Source organism: Rhinoraja longicauda, chromosome 21, assembly GCF_053455715.1.
Source record: "Rhinoraja longicauda isolate Sanriku21f chromosome 21, sRhiLon1.1, whole genome shotgun sequence".
NCBI lineage: Eukaryota > Metazoa > Chordata > Chondrichthyes > Rajiformes > Arhynchobatidae > Rhinoraja > Rhinoraja longicauda.
In genome coordinates, this window is record NC_135973.1 from 17,035,469 (window position 1) to 17,062,890 (window position 27,422).

Consider the following 27,422-nt stretch of genomic DNA (forward strand, 5'->3'; position numbering starts at 1 on the left):
CTGCCGACATCACCTCCTTCCAAGAAAAAATGCACTGACTGTATTCAAATTTAGGGGTGGATATTGGATTTTTTTCCATGAGGTGATCTGGTTGAACCAATCACTGCAGTGCCCAATCGCTCGCTATGTTTGGCTTAGTTCTCAGACATGACAGAAATAATTTGTTTAATCGTCGAAATTGGCAGGAGTATTGATTAATTGAGGAAGGTGAATAAAGTAAGGTTACTTTCGGACATCTGTCAATAAAGCTCATTGCAACGGCAAAACACTTACGCGAATTAAAGCTTAAATTTAACATTCTGACACAATTCGAGATTAAAAGAATAAGATTATACTTTTCAAAATCCTCAATATATTTACTTTGTGATGTCGTGAAAAATTCGAACTTTTGTTATTAAAAAAAATCAGAAGCAGCTAATTAAATTGAAATTATGTTAAGGATCAAGTGCTCATAAAAGATACTCCTGTGGTTTGATACCAACTTGGGTTCCGAGTTGTACGTGTCTGAGAGTCGGTGAACTTGAGAATTCCCCCACAGCAGAAAGCAATAACCGCTAGTAACCCTGGCATGATGTCACTGCTTGAAAGGGTGAAAGGGGCTTGGTTCAAACAGAACACACGATTGAGCAAGTGCAATCTTGATAAAGTTGCAGCGTTGCCATGAGGGCAAATAGCATATCCACTTTCCACATTTTAAAAAATCAACTAAAGTCATAACTTTTGGCATGATGGACATTTTGATTAAATCCATAAATGTGTTCCTTTACCAATAACCCACATCAAATCAGATCTAAATATAATTTTTCAAAAATATAATTTATTTCAAACATACCGACTTACTTACTAACTTATTATAATCAAAAGATAGCCGGACAGACAAGATATGGAGTTGTGCGCAACTGTTCGTAAATGTGATTTAAACGCAAACTTCACCTGTTCAAAGTCCCAAAGAAAATAATATAAAACAATGTACAGAAATAAAGGCATTTAAAGGTGTGCAGCACATAACACGTTAATGTCCCTGCATGTCAATACTTTACAAGTACTTTCAAATATTTAACTAAATAATGTTTTTAATTCTTTTCGGACAAAATCCTAATTCTACAAGTGGCCAGGCCCATCCAGCAATTGGTCCAGAAATCAACTCCAGAGATGTGAATTCAGCCCAGTGTGGAAAAAAACCCAATTTCCCAATGCCCAGTTGTCACGCCCGTTGCCGCCAGCTAACAAATATACCTGCCGCACCATTCCAACGGACGCCATTCCATGCCGACCCTCACTCACCCGACCCTTCTCCCCTGCTCTGCCCATCACTCACCATCAATGTCACTGAGCAGCGTGTTATCGATCACGCTGCCCTCGGGCAGAGACGGGTCCAGATTGTCCAGGGAAGAATCGTCGAACATCATGCCCGCGTCAGAGAGTGTCTGGAGATGCTCCCCGTTATTCATGTTCAATGTACCGGAGGGGGTAAGGAGACTTGCGTCGGGGAGGGAGGAAGGGGGTGCTCGGGAATTCCTTGTTTACAGCAGCTTCACGCGCCACCACACCATGTCAATACGCGACAAGACCAACCAAACTCGCTACCCCAACTGCAAGCGGCCAATCGCCTTCCTGGTACCGCCCTCTTGTTGTGATTGACGGCTAATCCAACCGGTGAATAAGCAGAATGGTGGAGGGCACGGCGCTCGCGGGCTGCCCGATTCCACCAATCACGATTCAGGTTTCCCCAGGTTAGGTTGAGAGGGCACGGAGGAGGGTCCGGTCCGCGTGCTGCTGGAACCAGGGAAGAGCAGCCAATCGCCGCGCACACCGCGCTGTGGGGTGATCTCCCGTCATCGCTTCAGGCACCGCCCCTTTTCCTTCTGGCGGTTGCGTCATCACAGCGGTGGAGCCGCCCCACGTGCACGCTGCAACTCACTGGGTTTTACGGTTAACGGTCTAGTGTTTGAAGAAGAGTTCGAAGTGGGAGGGCGCAGTGTATTTATTGTCACAGCTTAAGTGTTTGACTTTATAAAATGTGCTACTGCTACTTTAAAAAGTAATTCAACTCAATACAGAAGTTAACCAGGCCTTAAATTGAAAGAAGAGGCACATATCGCAAAATTGAGTGGTGAGCTGCAGGTTTATAAAAAGAGTGTAAGTGTAACGTTAGATAGACACAAAATGCAGGAGTAACTCAACGGGCCAGAGAACATATCTGGAGAGAAGGATCAGGTGACGTTTTTGGGTCGAGACTTCAGACTACTAATTCTACTACTTTACCCTCCATCTTAATGAAGAATTCTGACATGCGGCTGTTCTTTTCCTAAACAATTATTTGTTACTCTTTTCTCATTGCACAATACCCAGGCTAGGTTCCTCTAGAAACCTTGAAACACACTCCCAAGGAATCCTCCTGCAGTTTTTTTTAATACTTAAAAGAATCATTCCGTGTATAGACTAAAGTAACTCACGAAGGTAACACAAAATGCTGGAGTAACTCAGCGCGTTAGGCAGCATCTAGGAGAGAGGGATTGAGAGAGAGGGAATTCCCTCTCTTCTAGAAGCTGCCTGACCTGCTGAGTTACTCCAGCATTTTGTGATACCTTCGATTTGTACCAGCATCTGCAGTTATTTTCCTCCACAAAGTATCTCACGAATACAGTTGTCATATTCTTGCCATGTATCTAATTTATTGTTTAATTCCTCCCCATCTCACCATTTCTAATTGGCACCTGGGTGTTTCTTGTTTCACCCATAAAGATTTCAAGCCAATATCCTTCCTTGCAACTCCATTGATCTCCTTGACAATAACATCACAACTCCTTTCCCTTTTTGACTGTCTTTCCTAAGTATTGAATTCCACAGGATGTTCAGTTCCCAACCTCGGTCATCCTGTAGCTTTATCTCTTTAACAGCAATTATATCATAACTGTTTATTTGCACTATTATTTATTAATTTAACTGTCTTATTATCTATGCATTAAGGCAAAGTAACTATTGATATGTCATTTTAACATATTGATCTGCTTGGCTTCTTGCATTCTTATACTATTTGCTTTGCATCTTTGTTTTCTCAGCCATCCACTTTGCTTTTTCCTTGTGTTTTTCAAGATAAACTGAAAGATGCCGAACATGGTGCCAAGTTAAACTGATGTCATCTGCCTGTACATGATCCATATCCCTCTATTCCGCTGCTCTCTCATTTATGATGTATTAAAAGTACCACCATGTAAACTTCACCTCACCCTACCCTCTCCAATTACATTGAAGTCCTATCCATAACCCAAGTTATGGAATTTTCCACAACACTATATCCCCAATGGCAGTTTCCTTTTACCCCAGAATTGGTGGCAGTCTGTGTGAATAGGGACCCATTTTTTCCCCACACCAAATTTTGAGCCAGACGGTGTTATTGGCTTCGTATTCCAGAAACCTGATGTAAATATGTAGAGATGAGTTGAAAACCCACTACAAAAGTGTTCTTATAAATTTGGAATTAAAAGCTAGCTGAAGTAATCATTCAAGAGTGAGCTAGATAGAGCTCAAGGATAGCGGAGTCAGGGGGTATGGGGAGAAGGCAGGAACGGGGTACTGATTGAGAATGATCAGCCATGATCACATTGAATGGAGGTGCTGGCTCGAAGAGCCAAATGGCCTCCTCCTGCACCTATTGTCTAAAACTTATCTGATTCCCATTGTCATCTTTGACTTCACTAATATTTCCAATATTCTACTCTAGCCCATCACCACGCTCCAAAATGGCCAGCCTTGGCACTCAAGTTAGGATGAACAATGCCAGACATCCACTGTGAATTAGTAAATTATAATGTAAACTTCTTTCAACATATACAGTGCCTTCCATAATGTTTGGGACAAAGACCCATCATTTATTTATTTGCCTCTGTACTCCACAATTTGAGATTTGTAATAGAAAATATCACGTGGTTAAAGTGCATATTGTCAGATTTATCTATATACTAAAACTCTCATTTGTTTGTTCCTGAACTACAGCCAAAACGGTACACGATAGCGCAACAGCTTTAGGCCCACCTTCCTCACCGTCGTCCCTTTGGTGCAAATTGAAGTTTCATTGAAATCGGTGTTATATTTTTAAAGTTATTCACATTTTAAAGTTTAAATCTTTGTCCGAGGGAGGGGGAGGGTGGAGGGAGGATAAGGGGGGGTTCGGGGGATGGAGAGGAGGGAGGGAGAGGGGGGGGGGGGGAAGGAAAGGATGCTGCATCAATGCAGGAGAGGTTTGAGCCCAACGGGTCCACTTGGTCTCGTTAATTCTAAAACCAAGGAGCTAGAACAAATTAGTTACATTTTGCTAACAAATGCAATATAAAACAAAGTGCGCAACCAACTAAAACGAACAGGTTTGTGGATGCCAAACAGAGGAATATAAAAGGAAAAGCAGGCACTGATGGTAGGGAATCACATGACATCACAATCTCCCCCTCTCCAATTCTGGCAATTTGATGCTGTTGTCCTTACTATGCTGAAAGGTGCTTCTATTGTCCATTAAATACCTCAACCCTACCCCTCTATGCTTCCACTCCCTTATCTACCAGCATCCACAAAGACTCTTCACACCCCTGCAACAGTCTGTTCGAACTCCTTCCATCGGGCAGACGATACAAGGCCTTCTACGCCCGCACCTCCAGACTCAGGAACAGCTTCATCCCCAGGGCCATAGCTGCTATGAACCGGTCCTGCTGAGCCGGATGGCCACAACGCATAGATCAACTTGCACTTTACCCCGTTTCGTTGGGTTGCTGTTAATTACTTAAATTATTGCATCGTATGAGAGGCGCATTCCCAATCTCGTTGTACCCCTGGGTACAATGACAATAAAGATATATTGTATTGTATTGTAAGACAGTTCTCAGCAGTGTTGAAATTTCAAGGAAACTAAACTTGAACAGTCTGCATTCAAACTTCAACCTTGAGTTTGAACATGGAGCATTAACCACTGGTTTTTGCCTAAGGCGAGCAATATACAGAACACTGGATAAAAAAAATACACATATATACACACACACATCAGTCGTGTTTATTTATAATAACATGCAAGGATCATGCACTGCAGAAATTTAAGCAATATTGACAGTTCAGTGCAAACCATACATTCATATCATTCTTATACACATGGTTGACAAAATTCAACATCTGCATTAACACAAAGTCAGTGAAATGCCAGGATATGGGCACAAACGTGGGATTTTTGTATGTGGAACCCAAACTCAACTGTTAATAAATATGAAACCATTCCTGTTCGGATTGACTAACATAGGAATTTAGCTCTTACAGCTAACATAGTTTAGTGTTAGATGAATATAATTGAAGAGATCACACTGTTAAGCGCCATTATTCGGAGTAAGTTATGTGCATACTAAATCCTTGTAAAAAGCAAATCACATCCCTGCAACAGCAACTCAACGTTAGGCAGCAATATTAATCAGGAATCTTGTCTTTTACACATCCTCCCCGTTATCCCACACAGAAAACCAATTCTGGTTAATTCATCTCGCTCCTCTTTCAAATTTAATAAATGGGAAAGGCTAAATAGTGAATCTAATAAAATTAATTCATTTTAAAAGATTACTGAAGACTTGCCTGGCAAAATTAGGTTTGAAACGCAAGTCTGAGGTTGCACACCAACGGTAAGGGATTCTGACCATTGAAATTTTATCCAGGGAGTCCCTGCATTATTTCCTGCTGTCCACAGACATTGCACCTATGGGTTTAAGTGAGGTTGGGGGCTTCTTCAAATGTATGTGTAGAAGGGGAACTAAACCTTATGACTAAACAAACTTGTTCAAATGAAAGATCGCAATGTAAACAGTTTAGGTGTTCCAATCTGCTGGTTAAACCAGAAATTATCAGTACAACTTACTTCTAGAAAACAACTACACATTAATGTGTAGCTGCATACACATTGTGCTATCATAAAATCAAAATTAACTGTCAGTGAAAGGTTAAAATGCCATGATGACTTCTCGATAGTGGGGTGAGAGGGACAGTAGGTCGGAGAGTTCAGAAGGTGGTGTTTGAGGATGGGGGAGGATGTGGGTGGTGGTGGTGGTGACAGGAGACATTCCATACTGGAATCTGTGGCCCAGTGCATCCTCTCTGCTCTTCCTAAAACATTTCAAATAACATATGTTCTTTTGCTAATGAATATTTGATTTTTTAAATAACATTTAACATATCCTGACAAAGGAAAGCTGACACTGACCAGCACTTTGTTAGCTTTGACTAAAATGTCGTTATAATCAGGTATCTTAGAAAATTAGTGTGGTTTGGACATATTAATGTTCTTCCTTCACATTTAGTACCATCTAAAACTTCCATTGGCTTCAATTTAAGTCAAGGCTTCATTAACCATGTCTTGCAAAGTTAACTGCAGTTTTAAAGAACAAAATCACCAGCCAAGATTTCTACGTGCTTCCCTTACGATTTGTGTGTTTCTTTTGAGGGTGGTTAAGTGGGTAGTAGTTGCAATGTGGTGATTCTTTTGCATATTCATAGCATATACATCCTTGACTTATTACCCACCTTATTACCCACTTATTACCCCAAAAATCCAAGGGATGTATTTGGTTGAATTAACCCACATTAAACGATAGGCATTCAAAAGAAAGATTAAGTGTAAACAATTCCCCTCCACATCCCACCCAAATTGGTCACAAAACGCAAGTGAACAATATTCCCATCCTTATAATGGTATCCAGCATTCTCTGTTCATTGCATATAGATTTTTTTTGCAGTAAGTACCAGTTATCTGAAGCATCAGTAATCAATGTATTTCAGCATTGAGTAACAATTTATAATAGATTTAATGATCAATAAAAGGTATCAACTCAAAATATATATATAAACCTCATCAGTACTCGCTGTGAGAATTGGTGAAAGCACACTTTAACTGTCGTGAAAAGGTCAGATGAAACGATTCATAAATAAGGAGACTTTTGTTACTACAGAATAGCATTACTTGGAATAGTTGAGGCTAAGTAGTAATGTTTACAATTCACTTGATGTCATCAATTATTACACCATTTTGAGATGATTAGAACGATGTTCCCAAAGACAGTTGATCAGAAGGAATTTACTGCTTCATACATTATCGTTATACATCATATTATTCTACGAAACAAGACACAATATCTGAAGTTCATTGCAACTAATTATTTGTGCAAATCGCTTATTTTAGTTATGTTCGCAACAATGACGTTATCAAATAATATATACCTCACTACTAACAAATGAATCCTTTCGTAAGTAGACATTAAGAATTTATTTTGTAACCACTTTATTTTTTACAATAAATCCAACTGTACATTAATATTCTTGTTAGTTTTCCTATTAACCCTTAATACACTTTTGAACAATATTTCTTCACAATGGCATTACACTCTGTCCAGATGTACTGGGCTGTTTTTTCCCCATTTTTCTTCCCTTATAAATAATGCTTTACAATAAGTATCTGAACCAGATACATTTCACTAAACTACTGGGTGGCATGTGCAACTGAAACCTTAACTTGCAGACTAGGGGCTGTGGCAATTACAAGCCAAACTAGATTAATCAATCACATAGACTTTAAATTCACGGCAGTTTGATGGAATAGGAAATTAATTTCACAAGCACTCATCTCTAATGACGTTGTAGAGCTATAATCAGCACTGTTCAAATTACCATTTTTATAGATCTTGATGGTTCAATCTGAAGAAGGGTCTCGACCCGAAACGTCTCGACCCAAAACGTCACCCATTCCTTCTCTCCTGAGATGCTGCCTGACCTGCTGAGTTACTCCAGCATTTTGTGAATAAATACCATTGATGGTTCAAACAGTTACACCATTGAGATTACTTCTGCTGTTTTATTCGTTTTTAACTTCTTTTTACCAGTCACATTACTAGAGGGTATTGCTTTAAGGTGAACAGGGCAAAGTTTATAGATGTGCAAAACAAGTTTTTTCAACACACACACACACACACAGGTGGGTGCATGGAACGCATTGCCAGGTGTGGTGGTGGAGGAAGATAAGATAGTGGCATCTAAGAAGCTTTTAGACAGGCACATGGAGATGCAGGAAATGTAGGAATATGGAACGTGCATTAATTTAGCTTGGAACATAAGATTAATTTAGCTTGGCATCATGTTCAGCAGATATTTTGGGCCAAAGGGCCTATTCCTGTGCTGTACTTTTCTATCTTCTATATATTACCTGTGCCCCATAAAGTATAAATAGCATACCAAAATGCAACGTGCACTCACACATAATGAGAATGTACAGAAAAATAACTTTACCATGAAAGTCTATTAAAATTCAGCTGTTGGAAAAAGCTCTGCCAGCCAATTTTGCAACCTCCTTAATATTTTCACATTCTAAAGATATGAATAAAATTAATCATATGCCCCACTTCGTGTCTCCATTTACTGCAAAAATACACGTCAGTAAGGGCCATAACCAGTTTTGTATAATGTTACTCAATCAAAATGGCACTGTTTTGTCAACCCACCAGTTTCATCTGAAGATGCAGCGACATGATTTTGTTTACATGCTGGATGTGCAAGTCATACGCTTTCACTGTATGATTCATTGGCTTTGAGTTACAAACTGCAACCAAGGGAAATTTCAGGATTCAGCTTCAAAGCAGGATCTTGTATCTGGCAGGAGGCCAGATTGAAATGGCTTTCAACAGGTACTTTGGCTGGAAGCAGGGCCTGAATTGATTGACCTTGTACTGTGCAATATGACTGCACACTTCCATTGCATGATCATACATCTTAGCAAAAGGTGTTGTCATGTGCAGCGAGGACTGCAGCAATCAAGATAGTATTGATTGAAAGTCCCCCCCATGAAAGTAGTGCTGGCCTCTATAATACAGAAATATCTTTCCACAAACTATCAGAAAGAATCATGGTTGTGCTCCACAACTCACTCCCAGTAGTTCCAGTTTATCCTTCATAATGTTCGAGTGGAACTTTTCCCCAACTTTAAGAACTGATTTTCCAGTCAGTACTGCTGTCACAGTAAAGTCAAACACCTATTGCATGCACATTGTTGTCACCACTACATAGTCAGAGGCAGAGGTGCATCGTGCATGCAAAAGCAAGCAAATCAAATTATCAATGGGCACCATGCATGCACATGTACCAATTGTATTTAGCAATCAAATTTATACTTCAATCATGCAGACCATAAAAATTTCCCTACACAATGAAATTTCATGCCACAATGTTTCAACCTCTTTTGGATTGTAATCTTATGTAAAACATGCAAGCCAAACATAGATTTATCACACAAATGAATTATTTTGTGTATGCGGGTGCAGACTCTAAAGAGAAACCTCAAACTTTTTTTGCAGTTCAAAATATTTTTGCAGTGCCAGGGAAATTTAAAATGGTCGAACCAAAGAAAATATCTGGAAAGAAGCACTCATTAAGTCCAGTAGTGACTTAGGAAGGTGAAAAGGTTTCAGGAAGATGACCTTGTGAAACTAAACTTTTCTCTCCAAAGCTCCTGGTTGTCTTGTTGCTGAGTGTTTTTAGTTATTGCTGTTTTTTTAGTTTTAGTAAGTTATTGCTGATTAGCAAATACGTGAGAAATTTTGTGGAAAGTTAATTGTTCATAATATTAAAAATGGAACACTTGTGTTACATTCAGACTTGGCTATTCAATACTGGCTAACTTCCCTGGTTTTATCTCCCTCAAATCTACTGTTGTGAGCTACCTCCTAACAATGTCACCCTAACATTGCTCCAGGTAGCAACAACGTAATTTTAATGAGCGAGAGGCTAGAACTGGAGGATCTGGATAATTTGTGCCCCCCTATTCTCTAGTCTTCCAACCTCCCCATGGCTGTGCCCTTCTCCATCTGTCAACTACCAACATATTCAGATCCCCCAATACTAGGATTCAGATCCCCCAGTTCCAGGCTCCTGTTTATCGTTGAATATATTTATCAGCTGTCAAGGCCATATATTTGACAACTACCTTTCTAACCCTTCCACTTATAATCTCATCCGATGTATTTTACATTCACAGTTTTCACCAATTTATGATCATTTGCTTAATAACCTTAGCTGGTCAATTTTTACCAACTAACACACTGGTGAAGCTTGAGGGAATGGACTTGCTTTGATCATGACACTACATAGATAAGATATTTTGTTAAAAAAGTTGAAGGTTTTAAAGATCCTCACAGTTTGACATCCTATTGAAGCACATGGCAAATCTGGTTATTAACAAAAAATGCTCAAATCATGGTGAACACAACGTATTAGTGGTGATTAAAGCTATGGCCTGCTCATTTTTCAGATATGGGATGGGATTGGGAATCTGAACAAACACATGAATGCCAAACAAAGAATCAACTACTTTCCAAGTCCCTGCACCACTCACCACACCTCGCCTAACAAGGGCCCTGGATGTATCTCTCAAATATCTGTGAAACTGTGTGTATTTAACAGATATTGCAGTGATGAATTATTTAACCACACAAACTTTATTCTCCTACAAAACTGGAGAAGATCTATGGAGAAAGTGCAGGCAAGAATTAGAATTGAAAATAGTTCCAAGACTTATTCAATATGAACACACAATAAAATGTCATGGATTTAACTGAGAATAAATTTACTGCTAGTGCACTGTTAGTAATTGTCAGTTCAATAACCTGCATTTATATATTTTAATGTGGGAAAATACCCCAAGATGCTCAAAACAAAAAACACCAAGTCAAAGGACATTAAATTAAATAACATGGTTGATTTTAAGGAGGGTCATAAGGGAGAAGTGAAGGTGGACAACTTAGGCAGAGGATTTCTGAGCCTGAGAACTAAGATGATCTAGCTGTAGGCACCTGTCCCTTTCTTAAGATGAAAGTCACTGCTACCAACATAGCTGGAAAACAAACATTCCAGTGTTACATTAACTCGTGAATATCTTACTTAGTGAGCTCAACTTGTTCCCACAAATAATGACCAATTATTTATATTTTGTTCAAAAACATCTCTGCTGAGACAAACCAAGTTTGAGAAAGAGAAAATTAAATGCAATACTATGTTTTCTAACATTTTCAATAGGTCATGTGGACAAAATTCATTGTTAATTGTTACTTCGATTATAAAAGATAATCATGATATATATCCGTTTTCAGCATTACACAATCCCTTTTCTTAGCTACTCTTAATACAATACATGGTGAAAAAGGTGGATCAAAAAGGCAAGATAAACCTGAGAGAAGATGAACATTTGTATCTACTGTGGCCACATTTGAAAGCAAACGACTGTAGTTAATTCTACTATTCTAACATCACTGTACTTACTACCATGATGGTTACTACGTGGCCAATTCTTTGAAGGCACAAATGTATGCTAAAATAGCCAAATAATTTAAGTTGACAAAAATGTGCATAGGTTTGATTCCAGTACCAAAGGGATGAATGCAAATAAATACACATACACTCCAGCTTTTAAAGGAAGCAAAAAAGAAAGCACCTTGTGCGAAACAGTGAAGAGAAATTTGGAACGTTACTATGAGGCACTGCAAAAGGGATATACAAAAACAATGCAGCTTCCCTTTTCTTTCAATAACCTTTTAAAATCAAAAATGCAAATGTTATAAGTTCTATATAGACCTCACTTATCATTCAAATCTGAAGCAAGCATGAATATTTACATAGACCTGACTTCAGGAAACAGATGATCTTGCAGTGCCAACTTCCTGTAAAAATGGTTATCCCCTCCAAAAGACTACATATACCATCGTGTTTCCTGCAATATCACACTGACACTGGGTGGTATAAACATTCTGTTGAGATAAAACCAATAGCGCTGACCACAAAGCTTTCTCCAGGGTTTAAAGTAAAGGAAAAAAGAGACCCTAGCGCACATACATATGAGAAATTACTATTTACCACTGCATCATACAAAGCACGAGTGGCTACTTGCACAACAGTCAGTATCTTAACAACAGTTTCTCCTGCATTTAATGGTATATTTTCTAGTGCAGTTCTAGCCACAATACATTACTTAGTGTTATACTTTTATACAATTAGTTAAACACTAAGATATAGATTAGAACAAACCTGAATTTTTCTAATGTCCCTTATAACATTGACAACTTCTATGATATCTGTTAATCAGTACAAGGTGCTCTAAGCCAACAGTTTTGAACTCTAGTTAGAGGAAATAGTTTACTGAGATAAAAAATTATTTTTTCAAAAATACTGGTTAAAATGTTAGTGTTTTAAGAACAAATAAACACCACACAATAATGCCAAAGTGGTCTATTTCTTTTCCCACAAATAACCTTTGGCAAGATACAGTTTAATCAGGAAGTAGGTCCTTTGGGGGTCAAACTATTTGGGTCATGGTGCACTGAAACATCTAACTGTATATATGAATAATACTCAATTCTGTGGCAGCATTTAGTGATTTGAAAACAAACTTTGTCAGATTTTAGCTAACATCCACAGCAACAAAGGCAGTTTTTGGGAGGGAGGAGCATTGAAGGAAATGCACAAAGTAATTCAGTGCATCACCAACTGTGTTTTAAGGAACCATAACCACAGCACCTTGCCAAATAACAGATGAACCACACACATGTGCATACACTCAAGAAAAACAGTTATTTACAGAGCAAAGAGGGCGTCCTTGGATCGGTCCTGCTTCTTCATGCTTGCAGCTTGCACTGCTGAAGAAGTAGAGTTGCTTGAAGGAGAAGATGACAGATTTGGGAGTCTCTCTGCTGCTTTTGCTCTTTCTTCCAAAAATTTGTCAAATTCTAAAATGTGAAACACACACAAAATTTAACAAATTCTTGCAGACAGCTTGCTCCTTTTAGATTGAAGCCACGCAAATACCTCAGCCCTAAATGAGAATACGTGCAAATAACCTGGTTCCACATCAATGCAACATGAGACACCAGCAAGAGAACAAAGGGTATGGAAGAGTCATCAGTTTACCTGCCAGTCGTTTCAGCATCTCTTCCATAGACATTGCCAAGCCAACCCACAACAGGAGTAATTACATACGGTGCTTCGATCTCTTTGCCCTGATTATGTCTAAGTTTTATCAATGGACAGTATGACAAGAAATCTCAACCTGCTATTTTAAACACACTTTATGAGTTTAGTTTCACAAAAGCTGATCTACAATATATTGATTTTGGTTTTTTTTTAAACTGTATTAAGATGGTATGATGAACTCACCTTCATTTGTAACCCCTTCTTCCGCATCATCTCCCTTCTGAAATTAAAAACAAAATGTCATTTTAACTTCAGTCTTCCCTAAAGCTGAAGAATACCCCATGGACATCAACAAAATATGGCAAATCTGGAATATTTTGTTCGATTCCCCTGAAAATATGAAACCATGTTTCACTTCATGAAAAAAATCATGCACAGAATTTCACCTATAATTTGTATCCTCCTCAATCTATATTGTCAATTTAGACAAAGAACATAATGTTACCAACTGTTCAAAATATTTAACACACACACACACACACACGAAAATCAGTGAAGATATTATAGCAGAGTTGAGAGCCTGGGGAGAAAGTAATCTTTTAATCACTGCACTAAACATACGCAGTTCATACTCCTCGCCCCTTCAGTTTCATTGGAGTCAATGAAACAATAATAAAATTTGCAGGATTTATTATAAAAAAACAAGGGAGAGAAAATACTGATTTTGAAAAACAGTGCCGGAGGGTCCTGTTATTTTGTCCATCCACAATCACTTTGTAATCCATTTCTGCATAATCCCCACTCAGTCAAAATACAAGAATAGTCTACTCATACTGAGGCGATGTTAGGAATGAAGCCTGCATGATCAAAGCAATGAAAAGATGGTTCAGACACGGTCAACTACTTTGTTTAAAGTAACCTACATTGGTGCACCTTATGTACATTTTTTGTAAACCATTTTTTGTAAATCATTCCAACTGACCCTCTGTTGCTCCAAGACTGGATATTGCTTGTTTATTTGACCTATGAAACAACTATGAAGCAGCAACGATTTTTGAACGTCAACCACACTGCTGATGAGAGAACATTGCACTACCCCACATCAAAAATTAAGATCAGTTTACTGAAATTTTCCCATCTGGAGTTTTACTTGAACAATCTATATAATGATTAGACATGTCACTCACTCTGTGAACATTATGTGCAATGGGAGAAGGAAATGGTTTATATTTGGATCTCCGTTTAAACAGTGCAGTAATATCCAGCACAATTTGCCAAGAATGATGATTTATGACAGTGATCTCAAGTGTAGGAGGGTATAGAGCAACATAATGATACATGAGTGACGTACATTAAAAGAACAAGGCAAAAATAAAAGAGTAGCCATGAAATAAGGCAAATGAATTAATCAAGAATATTGGGAATGAGATGCATGCAAGTTATTCCTCAGCATCATGGTAAGTAGCACATCTGGTTAAAGCACTACTTTAACTTTTTTAGAAATACAAGGATGAGGGACAGAGACCTCAAAGAGAACAGAATCAACATAAAAATATTTAACATAAAAAACTCCTGTTTTTAGTTCAGCCATTACTTGTTATGTACTTCTAAATTAAGATTATTTGCGATGTTGTCCTATTTAGCTCCCTGAAAATCCTTTCCATGCCATATACATTGTGGGTAAGAAAGCAGATAGAATCATACAGCGTGCAAACACGCCCTTCAGCCAACCTTGAGCCCACACTTGATCCATGCCAATCAAGTTGGCACACTGAGCTTGAGTGATTTATTTGCATCTGGCCCAAAGCCCATTAAACCCTTCCTATCCATATATCTGTCCATATGTCTTTTAAAAGCCACTTATATAGCTTCCTCTGGCAGTTCATTCCAGATAAGGACTACCCTATGTGAAAATGTTGCCCCGAGGTCACTCTTATATCTCCTCAAGGCCTATAACATAGTTTTAAAATCCTTTACCCTGGAAAACAGACTGCAAGCATGCACTTTATCTATGCCTCTCATTATCTTGTACACCTCAGTAAGGCCACCCCTCGGCCTCCTATGCTTCAAAGAAAAAAGTCCCAAACTATCCAACCTCTCCCTATAACTCAAGCCCACAAGCACAGGAAACACCCTGGCGACTCTTCTGCACCCTTTCCAACCTAATGACATCCCACAGCCGGGCGACCAGAACTGCACACACTACTCCGAATGTAGTTTCATCAAAGATGAGACCTTTGAACTCATTACCCTTCCATATGAAGGAAAGCATGCCAAGTGCCTTCTTCACCACACTCTCCACCTGACTCTCCATTTTCAGGGTACCTTGCACCAGCACTCCCAGATCTTTTGAAACACCCTCCAGTGCTCTAACCTTACTGTGTAAATCTTGCCATGGTTTGACATATCAAAATGTAATACCACACAATTGTCAGAGTTAAATTCCATTTGCTATTCCTTGGCCCACCTCCCCAACTGATCTCGATCTTGTTGTAAACTTTATTCCTTACTGTGCACTCTACCAAATTTACTAATATGTTAACCACATTTTCATCAAAATGGTTAATGTAGATAACAAATAGTGTATCCAGCAGGGACTCCTGCAGTATTCCACTGGTCACAGGCCTCTAATTTAAAAAAAAACCCACAACTACAATTTCACTCCTTCCTGAAAGGCAATTTGGAATCCAGTTGGCTAACTTACCTTGGATTCCATTTGTCCTAACCTTCCAAACCAGCCTACCATGCAGGATTTAATCAAAGACCTTACTAAAGTCCATATAGACACCGTCCACTGCTCTGCATCATTAATCCTCTTGGTAGCTTCTTCAAAAAAACATCAGATTTGAAAGACACTATTTCTCAATGCACAAATCCTGGCTGACTGTTCCTAATGCGGATAGATCCTTCGACCCCAAGAATCCCCTCCAAAAAAATTCCTGCCACTTACTTGTGCAGTTACCTGCCTTGTCATTGCTACACTTTTAAAATAATGGTACGTTAGTCACCCCTCAGTCATCCGGAACATTGCCTGTTTGCTAAAAATGATGTAAATATCTCCTCAGGGGCATCCGCAATTTCTTCCCTAGCTTCGCACAAGATACCTACCAAATTGAGGTTTTAGGTCTTTCAATCCAGCATCACAACAAATGCAATTTGAGGATTGTTCCCAGGAACACCAATATACATTTAATTGCTTTCCTTTCTCTCTTTACCAATCCTTCCCGAGCACAACAACAGAAATGTATGCAATACAGATTAACATTATCGTGCATCAACATGATTGTGATTCACAATTTAGTTGATGTTAGCCTGTGCCAAAAGCAAATAAGAAAAGGATGGTTAAACCTATCACTTTTCACTGAGGGTCAAGAATTATTTTTTTCTTTCCAGTGCCAAGAAGGGTCTTAATTATCAGTTTTCCATACAGCTACTTCCTGATATTAATTGTGTTGGAAGGAACTGCAAATGCTAGTTTAAATCGTAAACACAAAATGCTGGAGTAACTCAGCGGGACAGGCAGCATCTCTGGAGAGAAGGAATGAGTGAAGCTTAGGGGCGAGCCCCTTCTTCAGACTGATGTCAGGGGAGTGTGCGGTACATAAATAAGGAAGCGTATAGATAAGGAAGTTCAAGGTATGAAAACAGGACAAAGGGAATGGAGATCAAGGAAAATGTAGATCATTGTTAGTTGGGAGAAGGTAACAATAAAGCAAACGGAGATAAAATGTAGTTGGAGACAGTAAGACTGGTCAGAGAACTGGGAAGGGGGAGGGGGATGGAGAGAGAGGGAAAGCAAGGGCTACTTGAAGTTAGAGAAGTCAATGTTCATACTGCTGGGGTGTAAGCTCCCAAGCGAAATACAAGGTGCTGTTTCTCCAATTTGCGCCGTGCCTCACTCACAATGGAGGAGGCCCAGGACAGAAAGGTTAGTGTGGGAATGGGAGGGGGAGTGAAAGTGTTGAGCAACAGCTTAAGTCTATCCTGATATTAATTGTCCATTTCAGTTACTGGAACTTCTTCTGAGTTGAGTACGATGAGGAATGAATAGCGCTTGTTTAACGAGTGTCCAAAATGGAATATATACCTATTGGTCTCTTTTTTATGCAATTTAAGAATACTAGTCCTCATGCATAAGATATTTAATGTTTCCTTCTGTTCTCTTCTGAGTTAGAAAGCCATTTGACCTGTCAACTTTACACAGATTGACAGAGCTATTCTTTTTGGGGGGAAAAGGAGGATGCACCAGCACAAATTAGTCCAGCAAATACAAGATACATGGGCTGTTTTTGGACATGGATTTGAATTTGTGACGCTTTGGTTTGCCAGGGCTATGACACTTTTTAAGAATTGACTTCTTCTAAGGAGATAACAAGAGTCTGCAGATGCTGGAATCAGGGGCAGTCTTGATGCAGGGTCTCAACCCGAAACGTGACAATTTCATCCCCCACATAGATGCTGTTCGACCTACTGAGTTTCGCCAGCAGTTTGTTTTGAGCTCCACTTTTCCAATTTCCTTACTGTATAGCTTCTTCCTAGTATCAAGAACTCCTCAATTCCTCACCAAAATGGTCACAGTTCATATCTCACTTCAAACAAGAATATCAATTGTTATTTAACAATGAAGCACATCCAAATTAAACCATATCTTATTTTTAATGAACTACTTACTATATGTGCATAATCCTAGAGTCGATGGATAGGAGTCAAGAGAAGAAATCATCTGATCCTTAATTTCTTGGATGTTAAAAGTATTTTCAGCCTCTCGCCCATCACCCCTAAGAGCTGACATCACAATTCATTTCGCAATTATTGTTTGATGCGCTTCTATAGGCATGATGCATGGATTAAATCTGAATGATAGCTTCAACTTTTGTTTACTTTTTTGGGAAGCAAACACATTGATGAAGTACCTTGAACAGACAGTTCCATGCACTAGAACTACAGTATACAGAACCTTTGTAAACCTTGAAAATATTTAAACGTCACTCTTCTCTTTGACCGGTCATAAAATGTGATTATTGAGTAGTGGTGATTTCATTAAATCTTGCAACAGGCAGCTATGGGAACATAACGTTTCCACAGTGGAAAATATAAAAAAAATTCAAACTCTGTGGGTGAACTGGATCTCTCCTCATGGTTGTTTTTTTTTTTAAAGTCTCACAAAAGTTATGTAAATGCATATGCACAAGGATAGATTTCATTTATCCCTACAAAGATTTAGACAGTTTTCCACCAGTACAACACAGAGTAGGATGCCATTCACATTAAGACAATGTAATACACAATCTAGTATTTTTTTTTGATAATTTCAAAATAAAATAGTAAGTATAGTTTTACTAGAAGCACCCCAGTCACTCCTGATGTAAATAGTATGAGGGTGGGGGAAATATAAAAAAGAAAAAGCACCAGGAAAAGTTCAATCCAAAACAAAAGTAAAATAGCTATAGGCCCTCACCATATCAGTGCTGAGCCATTCTTCAACGTCGTCCATGAGTGACTGTGAAACAGGAATCTACACAGCGATGGGAGAACCAAACCAGACAACCAAAGTATAACACAGAAAATAAAACAAAACATAATAGAAATGTAAAAATTCTAAATTTACAAAAAATATTGCAGAAAAATATAAACAAAGAAATAACAGGATCATATTTTTAAAACTACCAAGCCGATGTATAAAATTCAATGTATATGAAGCACCTGAGGGCTTTTTTTGGTCGAGGTACCAAGAGGACTCAATGGTTCAATGATACTTTACTCTAATTCATTGGTGAAAATTTTACAGATGACCAGCTTTTTCAAACAAATGCCTCAAAACTCATTGGCCGGCAGTTCATTCTACAGCAAGACAATGATCCCAAACATACTGCTGAAGTAGCAAAGGAGTTTTTCAAAGCTAAAAAATGGTCAATTCTGGAGTGGCCAAGTCAATCACCCAATTTGAACCCAATTGAGCATGCCTTTTATATGCTGAAGAGAAAACTGAAGGGTACTAGCCCCTAAAACAAGCAGAAGCTAAAGATGGCTACAACACAGGCCTAGCAGAGCATCACCAGAGAAGACACCCAGCAACTGGTGATGCCCATGAATCGCAGACTTCAAGCAGTCATTGCATGCAAAGGATATGCAACAAAATATTAAACATGACTACTTTCATTTACATGACATTGCTGTGTCTCAAACATTATGGTGCCCATAAACAATGCTGTAATTTCTACATGGTGAAACCAAAATGTATAAAAATGGCCTTTATTAAAACCTGACAATTGGCATTTTAACAACGTGATCTTTTCTATTACAAATCTCAAATTGTGGAGTACAGAGGCAAATAAATAAATGATGGGTCTTTGTCCCAAATATTATGGAGGGCACTGTATAACCTCAACAATTATATACTTTGTGTTTAGGGTTGTACCAAGGACTTCTGTTTTTACATTATTATGTTTTTACTTAGTGTTATTCTTATTAATTTATTGATTTTTTTTTTTTTTTTTTAAATTTTTGTGCATGTCGCATTTTCAGGCCTGCGAAGCAGCTGCAAGTAAGAATTTAATTGTTCCGTTGTCGGCACATATGACAATTAAACTCTCGACTTGGAATTGTGAAATCTCACACATTAGAGTTTGTAGCTTCCATTCTCCAGAGCAAGTTTCAAATGTCAGAACACATTTAGAACTTCAAAATATTTTCTGACGGAAAGGGGATAATTACAAGGTATTGGCGTGTTAAGTAATCATTAAGGTCTTCAAAGTTGTAACATCTTAATTTATTACTGTCGATGAGTCTAGATGGAAAGAGGAGAAATCTGGTCCATGAGTTTTTGGGAACGTGGGGTGTTTTCTGCCATTGCTGAAGCCTTGCTGAATGCTGAAGAGTATTCAGCAAGGCTTTCTAGATCAATTGAATATTATGAACTCCAATAAAGAAATGCATCTCCAAAGCGATCTTCCACAAACCCATACAGGTTGCATTCACAGTTATCCATTATTCTTTAAAAAAAATTATTAACATTACATCTTACCCATACTGTATAATACATACCCATACAATGGAAGCATCCCACCAACAACTAGAGAGCAGTCCGAAGCTACTATCTACCTTATCAGAGATCCTCGGACTATCTTTGATCAGACTTGCTATTGAGGGCGTGCAGCGTAGGTTTACTAGGTTAATTCCCGGAATGGCGGGACTGTCATATGTTGAAAGACTGGAGCGACTAGGCTTGTATACACTGGAATTTAGAAGGATGAGAGGGGATCTTATCGAAATGTATAAGATTATTAAGGGATTGGACACGTTACAGGCAGGAAACATGTTCCCAATGTTGGGGGAGTCCAGAACAAGGGGCCACAGTTTAAGAATAAGGGGTAGGTCATTTAGAACTGAGATGAGGAAAAACTTTTTCAGTCAGTGAGTTGTGAATCTGTTGAATTTTCTGCCTCAGAAGGCAGTGGAGGCCAATTCTCTGAATGCATTCAAGAGAGAGCTAGATAGAGCTCTTAAGGATAGCGGAGTCAGGGGGTATGGGGAGAAGGCAGGAACGGGGTACTGATTAAGAATGATCAGCCATGATCACATTGAATGGCGGTGCTGGCTCGTAGGGCCGAATGGCCTCCTCCAGCACCTATTGTCTATTGACTTTACCTTGCACTAAACATTATTCCCTTGATCAAGTATCTGCACTCTGGGGATGGCTTGATTATAATGATGTATTGTCTTTCCGCTGACTGGTTAGCACGCAACAAAAGCTTTTCACTCTACCTTGGTACACGCGACAATAAACTAAACTAAACTCTAGCAAAGGTCATGTTGGTCAGCTTTCATCCCCCCACCCCCCCCCCTCCCCCCCCTCCCCCTCCCCACCCCCAAAACAACACCAATTCAGGATACATAATTACCCCATTGGGTCAGGTTTAGAATGTAGAAGTAGCTACGTTTACATTAGGAGTCAGTAATCAGATTTAGGTCAACATCAAGTTCATTGCAAGGATGCTTGCACAACGGAAGTGCAAAGTCTGAGTAGAAGAGCAGATTTGAAACAGATCTTTTGGGAAGGAAACCAAGAAAAATGTTTAAATACACTGCTGAATTGCAATGAACATAACATCTTTGAACAAATAACAGGGAGGAGCATGGGGGAACGAAAAACTCTGGATCGTGGTCATACAATATAGAATCCATAGAGGAAAAACTGCAAAAACAAAAATTGCAATAAGAAACAGGAAGTGATTTTTATGGGCCAAATTATTGTAAAGCTACAATGTAAAATAGTTAATCAAATTATTTGCCTCTAGGATGTAGACAATTAGTATTTATTAAATGTTAATTTTAATATGATAAAAGGAACCTGTTCAATTATTCCAAAACCGCACAGTAAGTGACCTATTGACACTATGTCATAAAAAATATGGCAAGCACAAATTAAATATGATTCCTCTCTGTTACCCATCTCCACCTCCCTACTCCACCTTCAACAAGGAAAAATTAATAACTTTGTGTTTTCCCATTTTCTATTCACCTCAAAATTATTCAAAATTGTAGTTTCTTTCTATCAAAGGATAAGAGAATTATTCATTTGACTTTATAAATTTACACAAATTGGATATTGGTTGTGCAAACTGGTCCTTATTGACATAGATGGAAAACACACTGCTTTCTGTAACATGCGCATTAAATGAATTCCTGAAGACCAAAATGACACTGATACAATCAGTGGAAAGATTTATCAGGCAAAATGCAGTTGAGGTATGGTGAAGTGGTGATTGTGCTATCCTTAATCTGGTTAAATAGTGACACCAAGTGACAAACTAAAAGTGAATAGGACTGATTAGAATGCTCCAAGACCTGGCTTAAACTCAATATGCTAAATGGCCTCCACCCAAGCCATTTTTATAAAATATAAAAATACAAAATAAAATGTGTAACAAATTTGCATTCATTGGTACACGTACAGGAGACAATTCACATCCTATCCCTCTCTACACCAATGCATCTTCAATATCATCTACATAAAGGTAGTTGCAAACTGGTGGAAAACAGATTTAGATCTATGGAAGTTACACTGCAAGGATGCACAAGTCTAAATTCTGCCCACCTTGGTCTTTTACTGTGCAGTATTGGATCAGAAAGATTGCGATTAATGGAGAGAAGCTGTTGAGCAGTGTACAGCAAATCAATGTGGTGAAAGCTCACCAGTCCTTGTGTCATGAGCCACTTGTCTATAGGCTCGATGGCTGGATTGTCAACTCTAATGTTCAGCTGCATCAGTTACAGAATATTCCCAAAGGCCCCGCAGTAACAAAAATCAGAACAAAGCCAAGAAAGGAAAAGATAAATTAAAGGGAAATCCACATGAGATTACTATATTTTTAAATACACCTGTGCTGCATCACTACTAAAGTTCTTTTGAATGAATTTCAATGCTTAATAATAAAGTTAACTCCAAAGTAATAAAAATAGTGGTCACACATACATCAAAAAGAAGTTGGTTTTAGATTGATTCAAGCTTAATATAATAATAATTCCTATCAATTTGTAACATATTCCCTGTAGGAAAGATGGTTTACTGATTGGGATAATCAACAGATTACATGGACATGCAGAACAATGAACTGGTTTGAAAACAGATGCATGGGAAGCTTCTAAAATCCACGAGAAAATTGATGCACATTTGGATACTTGAAAAGGAAATTATTTCATTCAATGTGCATGGATTTTTAATATTATTGTATTAGCAGCAGAATAACTGAAATGATTAACTTAGTTCAATTCGTGTGCATTTATTGGAGCTCAATTGGTATTTTTTCTCTATAATACATCCATAATCCTGTTCTGCACATAAATTATTATGGCTGGAAGCAAAAAGGAGACAAAAGGGTTAAGAAGAGGAGTGAAATATTAAGCCAGAGGAAGGGATAGAGAGGGAAGGGGGACAGGATAATGGGAGAAATAGGTGAATATTCAGGTGGGCACAGTGGAGAAAGAGATTGGGGGAGGATGGTGGCAAACCTCAAACATACTCAGGCCAAAAGCCAGCTCTCACACATGGCAAACACACTGTTTCTGCCTGACTCTGCCGAACCCAAACTCATCTCCAAGTGCAACAATTCTGTCAATCCCTTCTGACCTACATCCACGAACACCTCTTCAACATCTCAATAACATTCAATTCCAATGGCCCCATTGCTTCATCTTTGCCGTGGACACCCAGTTCCTTTGCTCCTCCATTCTCCATCAGGAAGATCTCGGGCCCTCTGTTTCTTCCTTGAATAGAGAACCAATTGGTTCCTCTCTACTAACAGTCTCCTCAACCTGGCAGAGCTTGTTCTCACCCTCAACAGCTTATTTTTTGACTCCTTTCACTTTCTTAGAGTTAAAGGTGTAGACATGAACACCTGCAAGGGTCCCAGCTAAGCTTGCCTTTTTGTTGACTACATCGTACAGTCCTTGTTCCAAAATGGCAGCATCAACCAGCTCTTTCTCCATTGTATTCATGACTGTATCGGGACTGCTTCCGATACCTGTGCAGAACTTATTCATTTCATCAACTTTGCCACTTACTTCCACCCTGCCCTCTAGTTCAATTGGACTGTCTCTGAAACCTTTCCCCCCTTTCTTGATCTCCCTGTCTCTATCGTAGGAGACACACTACCGACTGACGCCTCTTATCCACCCATTGACTCCCAGTTATCTGGACTACACCTCCTCTTGCAGAGGCATCATCCCGTACTCTCAGTTTCTTCACCCCATCTGCTCCTGGGATGAAGCTTTCCACTCTCAGACATCTGCGATGTCCCCTTTATTTAACAAGTATTCTTTCCCCCCTGCATTATGGATGGATCCCTCACATGTGTCTCCTCTGTGTCCCATAGTTCCGCTGTTGCTCCTCCTCCCCCCAACGGAATAATTTAGAGTACCCCTGGTCCTATCCTTTCATCCAGCCAACCTCTACATCCAACACATAATTCTTCGACATTTCTACTACCTTCAATGTGATCCCACCACCAATCACATCTTCCCATCCACATTATTTTCCGCTTTCTGTAGACACAACTCTCTCTGCAACTGTTGGCTCACTCATCCCTTCCCACTCAAAATACCCCCTTCCCATGTACTTTCCCCTGAAACCACAGGAGATGTATCACCTACCCCTACTCCTGCTCCCTCACATCATCCAGAGAGCCCAGCAGCCATTCCAGAAGAGACAATGGTGGTTATTTAGTGAAACACACAATACAGAAAAATAAGAACAAGTTAGCTGTACCTTAGTAGCAATATACTACGCACAGGAATTTATTACTAATCCTCGAGGACACATAATTATCCAGAAACATATGTGGAGAAGTCTTTGTGGAGTTTGCACCTTCACCTTGTGACTTGTGGGTTATGCACAGTTACCTCAAAATAAAGTAACATTTGCCTTCAAGCCTCCAAAGTGCTGTCAAAACTAACATTTGTCGTAACCAGTTTTCCACAATATTTGTGTATGTATTGCACCAACTCTTTAAACCCCGACAAGTCATTGTTAATTTATTAAAAGATTGGCAAGAGTTATTTTTATTGCTTCCCAAGCCAATTTCCACGGAATTAAAATTATGTACAGAAGGCAGAATCAATAACATTAATAAAGCTCAGTCACAACTTCAAGACAATTTTATTGAAGTGAAACTCAGTCACTCAGAGAAGTAATGTACACTATGTCCGAGGACATTGTGGGAAACTAGAGAGAAAATTGCGGGAGCCCTGGTTGAAATTTACGAGTTGTCCTTAAATACAGGAAAGGTGCCGGAAGACTGGAGGGTGGCAAATGTTGTACCTCTTTTCAAGGGCTGCAGGGAAAATGTTGGGAACTATAGGCCAGTGAGCTTAACAAGTTAACAAGTTGGTAAGTTACTGGAGAGTATTCTGAGGGATAGGATATACAGGCATTTGGATGGACAGGGATAGTCTGCATGGTTTTGTACGTGGGAGGTCGTGTCTCACAAATCTAATTGATTTTTTTACCGACGTGACCAAAAAGGTTGATGAGGGCAGACCTGTACATGTTGTGTGCATGGACTTCAGTATGGCGTGCAACAAGGTTCCGCATGGTAGGCTGCTCTGAAAGGTTAGATCGCATGGGATCCATGGAGAGATAGCTGAATGGATAGCAAATTGGCTCCATGGAAGGAAGCAGAGGGTAATGGTGGAAGGTTGCTTCGCAAACTGGATGCTTGTGACTAGTGGTGTGCCTCAGGGTTCAGTGCTGGGCCCATTACTGTTTGTCATCTGCATCAATGATTTGGATGATAACATACAGGGCAAGATTAGCAAGTTTGCTGATGATACAAAAGTTACTGGTTTTGCAGATAGTGAAGATGGTTGTAAACGATTGCAACAGGATCTGGATCGATTGGTCAGGTGGGCAGAGGAATGGTTGATGGAATTTAATACAGAGAAGTGTGAGGTGTTGCATTTTGGGACGTCGAACAAGAGCAGGACCGACACAGTAAATGGTAGACCTCTGGGTAGTGTTGTAGAGCAGAGGGATCTAGGAGTACAGGTGCATGGTTCCTTGAAGGTGAAGTTGCAGGTAGATACGGTGATCAAAAAGGCTTTTGGCACTTTGGCCTTCATCAGTCAGAGTACTGAGTATAGAAGTTGGGAGGTCATGTTGCAGTGTATGGTGAGACCCCATTTAGAATATTGTGTTCAGTTCTGGGCACCATATTATAGGAAAGATATTGACAAGCTTGAAAGGGTTCAGAAGAGATTTACGAGGATGTTGCCAGGACTAGAGGGTGTGACCTTTCGGGAGAGGTTGAGTAGGCTGGGTCTCTATTCCATAGAGCGCAGGAGGATGAGGGGAGATCTTACAGAGGTATACAAAATCATGAGAGGAATAGATCAGGTAGATACAAAGAGTCTTTTGCCCAGAGTAGGGGAATCAAGGACATAGGTTCAAGGTGAAGGGGAAAAGATTTCATGGGAATCCAAGGGGGTAACCTTTTCACACAAAGGGTGTTGGGTGTATGGAACAAGCTGTCAGAGGATGTAGTTGAGGCTGGGATTATCCCATCGTTTAAGAAACAGTTAGACAGGTACATGGATAGGACAGGTTTGGAGGGATATGGACCAAGTGCACGAAAGTGGGACTAGTGTAGCTGGGACATTGTTGGCCAATGTGGGTGAGTTGGACAGAAGGGCCTGTTTCCACACTGTATCACTCTATGATTCTATGACTCTAAATGCATAGTGTATTCTAAGATTCCAAAAAGTTCCTTTAAAAAAATCTGAGTCATCAATTAAAATTTTCAACTACATTTGTCACAACTGAACTACTTTATCTGGCTTTCAAATGCAACATTAAAGTGGTTTGCCACTGTGATGAAATATATTTAACTTCAGCAGTAGTTTTAAAACAAAGTTGAAGTTCTTACCTCTTCTGTATTATTATCCTGAGCATCAAGGGCAGTTGCCAATCCTCCAACTGACTGTGAGTCTGTGTATATTACACTACAAACAAGAGATATATTTCAGACATCCAAAGTATATTTGGCAGCCAGTGGAATAGAAAGTTATAATACTAAATCTGTACTGCAAGTACTGCACATATTCAGAGATAGACCTCAAAATGTAGAGATACTTCAGCAAGAGACTTACTTTTGATGCTGATCGGTTAGGGAACAGCTTGTGGTTTGTGCAAACGTATCAAAGTTAGCAGAATCATGAGTGTCCGGATGGCAATTGGGCAAAGAGCTCAGGGTTCCACTAACACTATCCGTACCCAGGTCTGGAAGAAAAATTCCAGCGGCAGTTATACCAACAGCAGGGAGAGCTAACAGACATATTTTATTGCATTTGGTTATAAGCTATTCAATATACTTTTTCAAAAATGTAGCTTCAGAATTATACTTGAGAAAAATATGTTAGGCTTACTTTCACTTCTATTTCAGCCACTTGTTTTTAAAGAAAAAGCTAATTTCCTTTGTCGGACAGTGGCTGTAACACTGATCGCACTTTCACCTTGGGCTCAGAAGGTTGTGGGTTTGCTTCCTATTCCAATGTATTCAATGGAATATCGGAGCAAATAAATAAGTGCAGGTGCAAGTAAACTCGTACCCAATCCCCTTTCTCAGGTTGGGTAAAAGGTATGTTTTGAGAAACAGCAGTTAGTTTCCTTTGGTGTTCTGGCTGATATTTGCCCCTGAACCTCATCAATACAAATTCTCTTTTCCTCATCTTACATTTGCACCATACTGGGGTGTAAAAATTAGCCCTATGTTATAGCAATGACTATACTTCTCAAGTTACAATGTAATGACATTGATAAAGACACTAAATAAAACAATCTTACTTTCCTAGATGTTCATTATTCATCGATATGCATTCACGTAATAACAATACGTTTACAATGTGCCTCCATAGGGGACAAGAAGAAATTGCTTTATAATTCTCACCAATGAAGTAAAAAT

At 39.2% G+C, this 27,422-nt stretch overlaps 2 protein-coding genes across 7 annotated transcripts in view; both read right to left on the reverse strand.

Moving 5' to 3' along the window:
* The window catches only part of srebf1 (sterol regulatory element binding transcription factor 1), a 46,012-nt gene extending 44,477 nt beyond the window's left edge, over window positions 1-1,535 (reverse strand). The window contains exon 1 of one of the 2 annotated variants that reach the window (XM_078417851.1): window positions 1,319-1,534. In XM_078417851.1, coding sequence (XP_078273977.1) covers window positions 1,319-1,451 — 133 coding nt within the window. In that variant the 5' untranslated portion in view covers window positions 1,452-1,534. Of the gene's footprint in view, window positions 1-1,318 lie in introns of both variants that reach the window. The other variant, XM_078417853.1, reaches the window with a different exon arrangement.
* Window positions 1,536-5,027: 3,492 nt separating this feature from the next.
* The window catches only part of tom1l2b (target of myb1 like 2 membrane trafficking protein b), a 57,228-nt gene continuing 34,833 nt past the window's right edge, over window positions 5,028-27,422 (reverse strand). For 2 of the 5 annotated variants that reach the window (XM_078417855.1, XM_078417858.1), the window contains exons 11-16: window positions 26,611-26,740; window positions 26,388-26,463; window positions 22,162-22,227; window positions 18,425-18,481; window positions 13,210-13,246; window positions 5,028-12,782 (exon numbers count right to left, since the gene is read on the reverse strand). In XM_078417855.1, the coding sequence (XP_078273981.1) occupies window positions 12,631-12,782; window positions 13,210-13,246; window positions 18,425-18,481; window positions 22,162-22,227; window positions 26,388-26,463; window positions 26,611-26,740 (518 nt within the window). In that variant the 3' untranslated portion in view covers window positions 5,028-12,630. Of the gene's footprint in view, window positions 12,783-13,209; window positions 13,247-18,424; window positions 18,482-22,063; window positions 22,228-26,387; window positions 26,464-26,610; window positions 26,741-27,422 lie in introns of all 5 variants that reach the window. The other 3 variants (XM_078417857.1, XM_078417856.1, XM_078417859.1) reach the window with 3 other exon arrangements.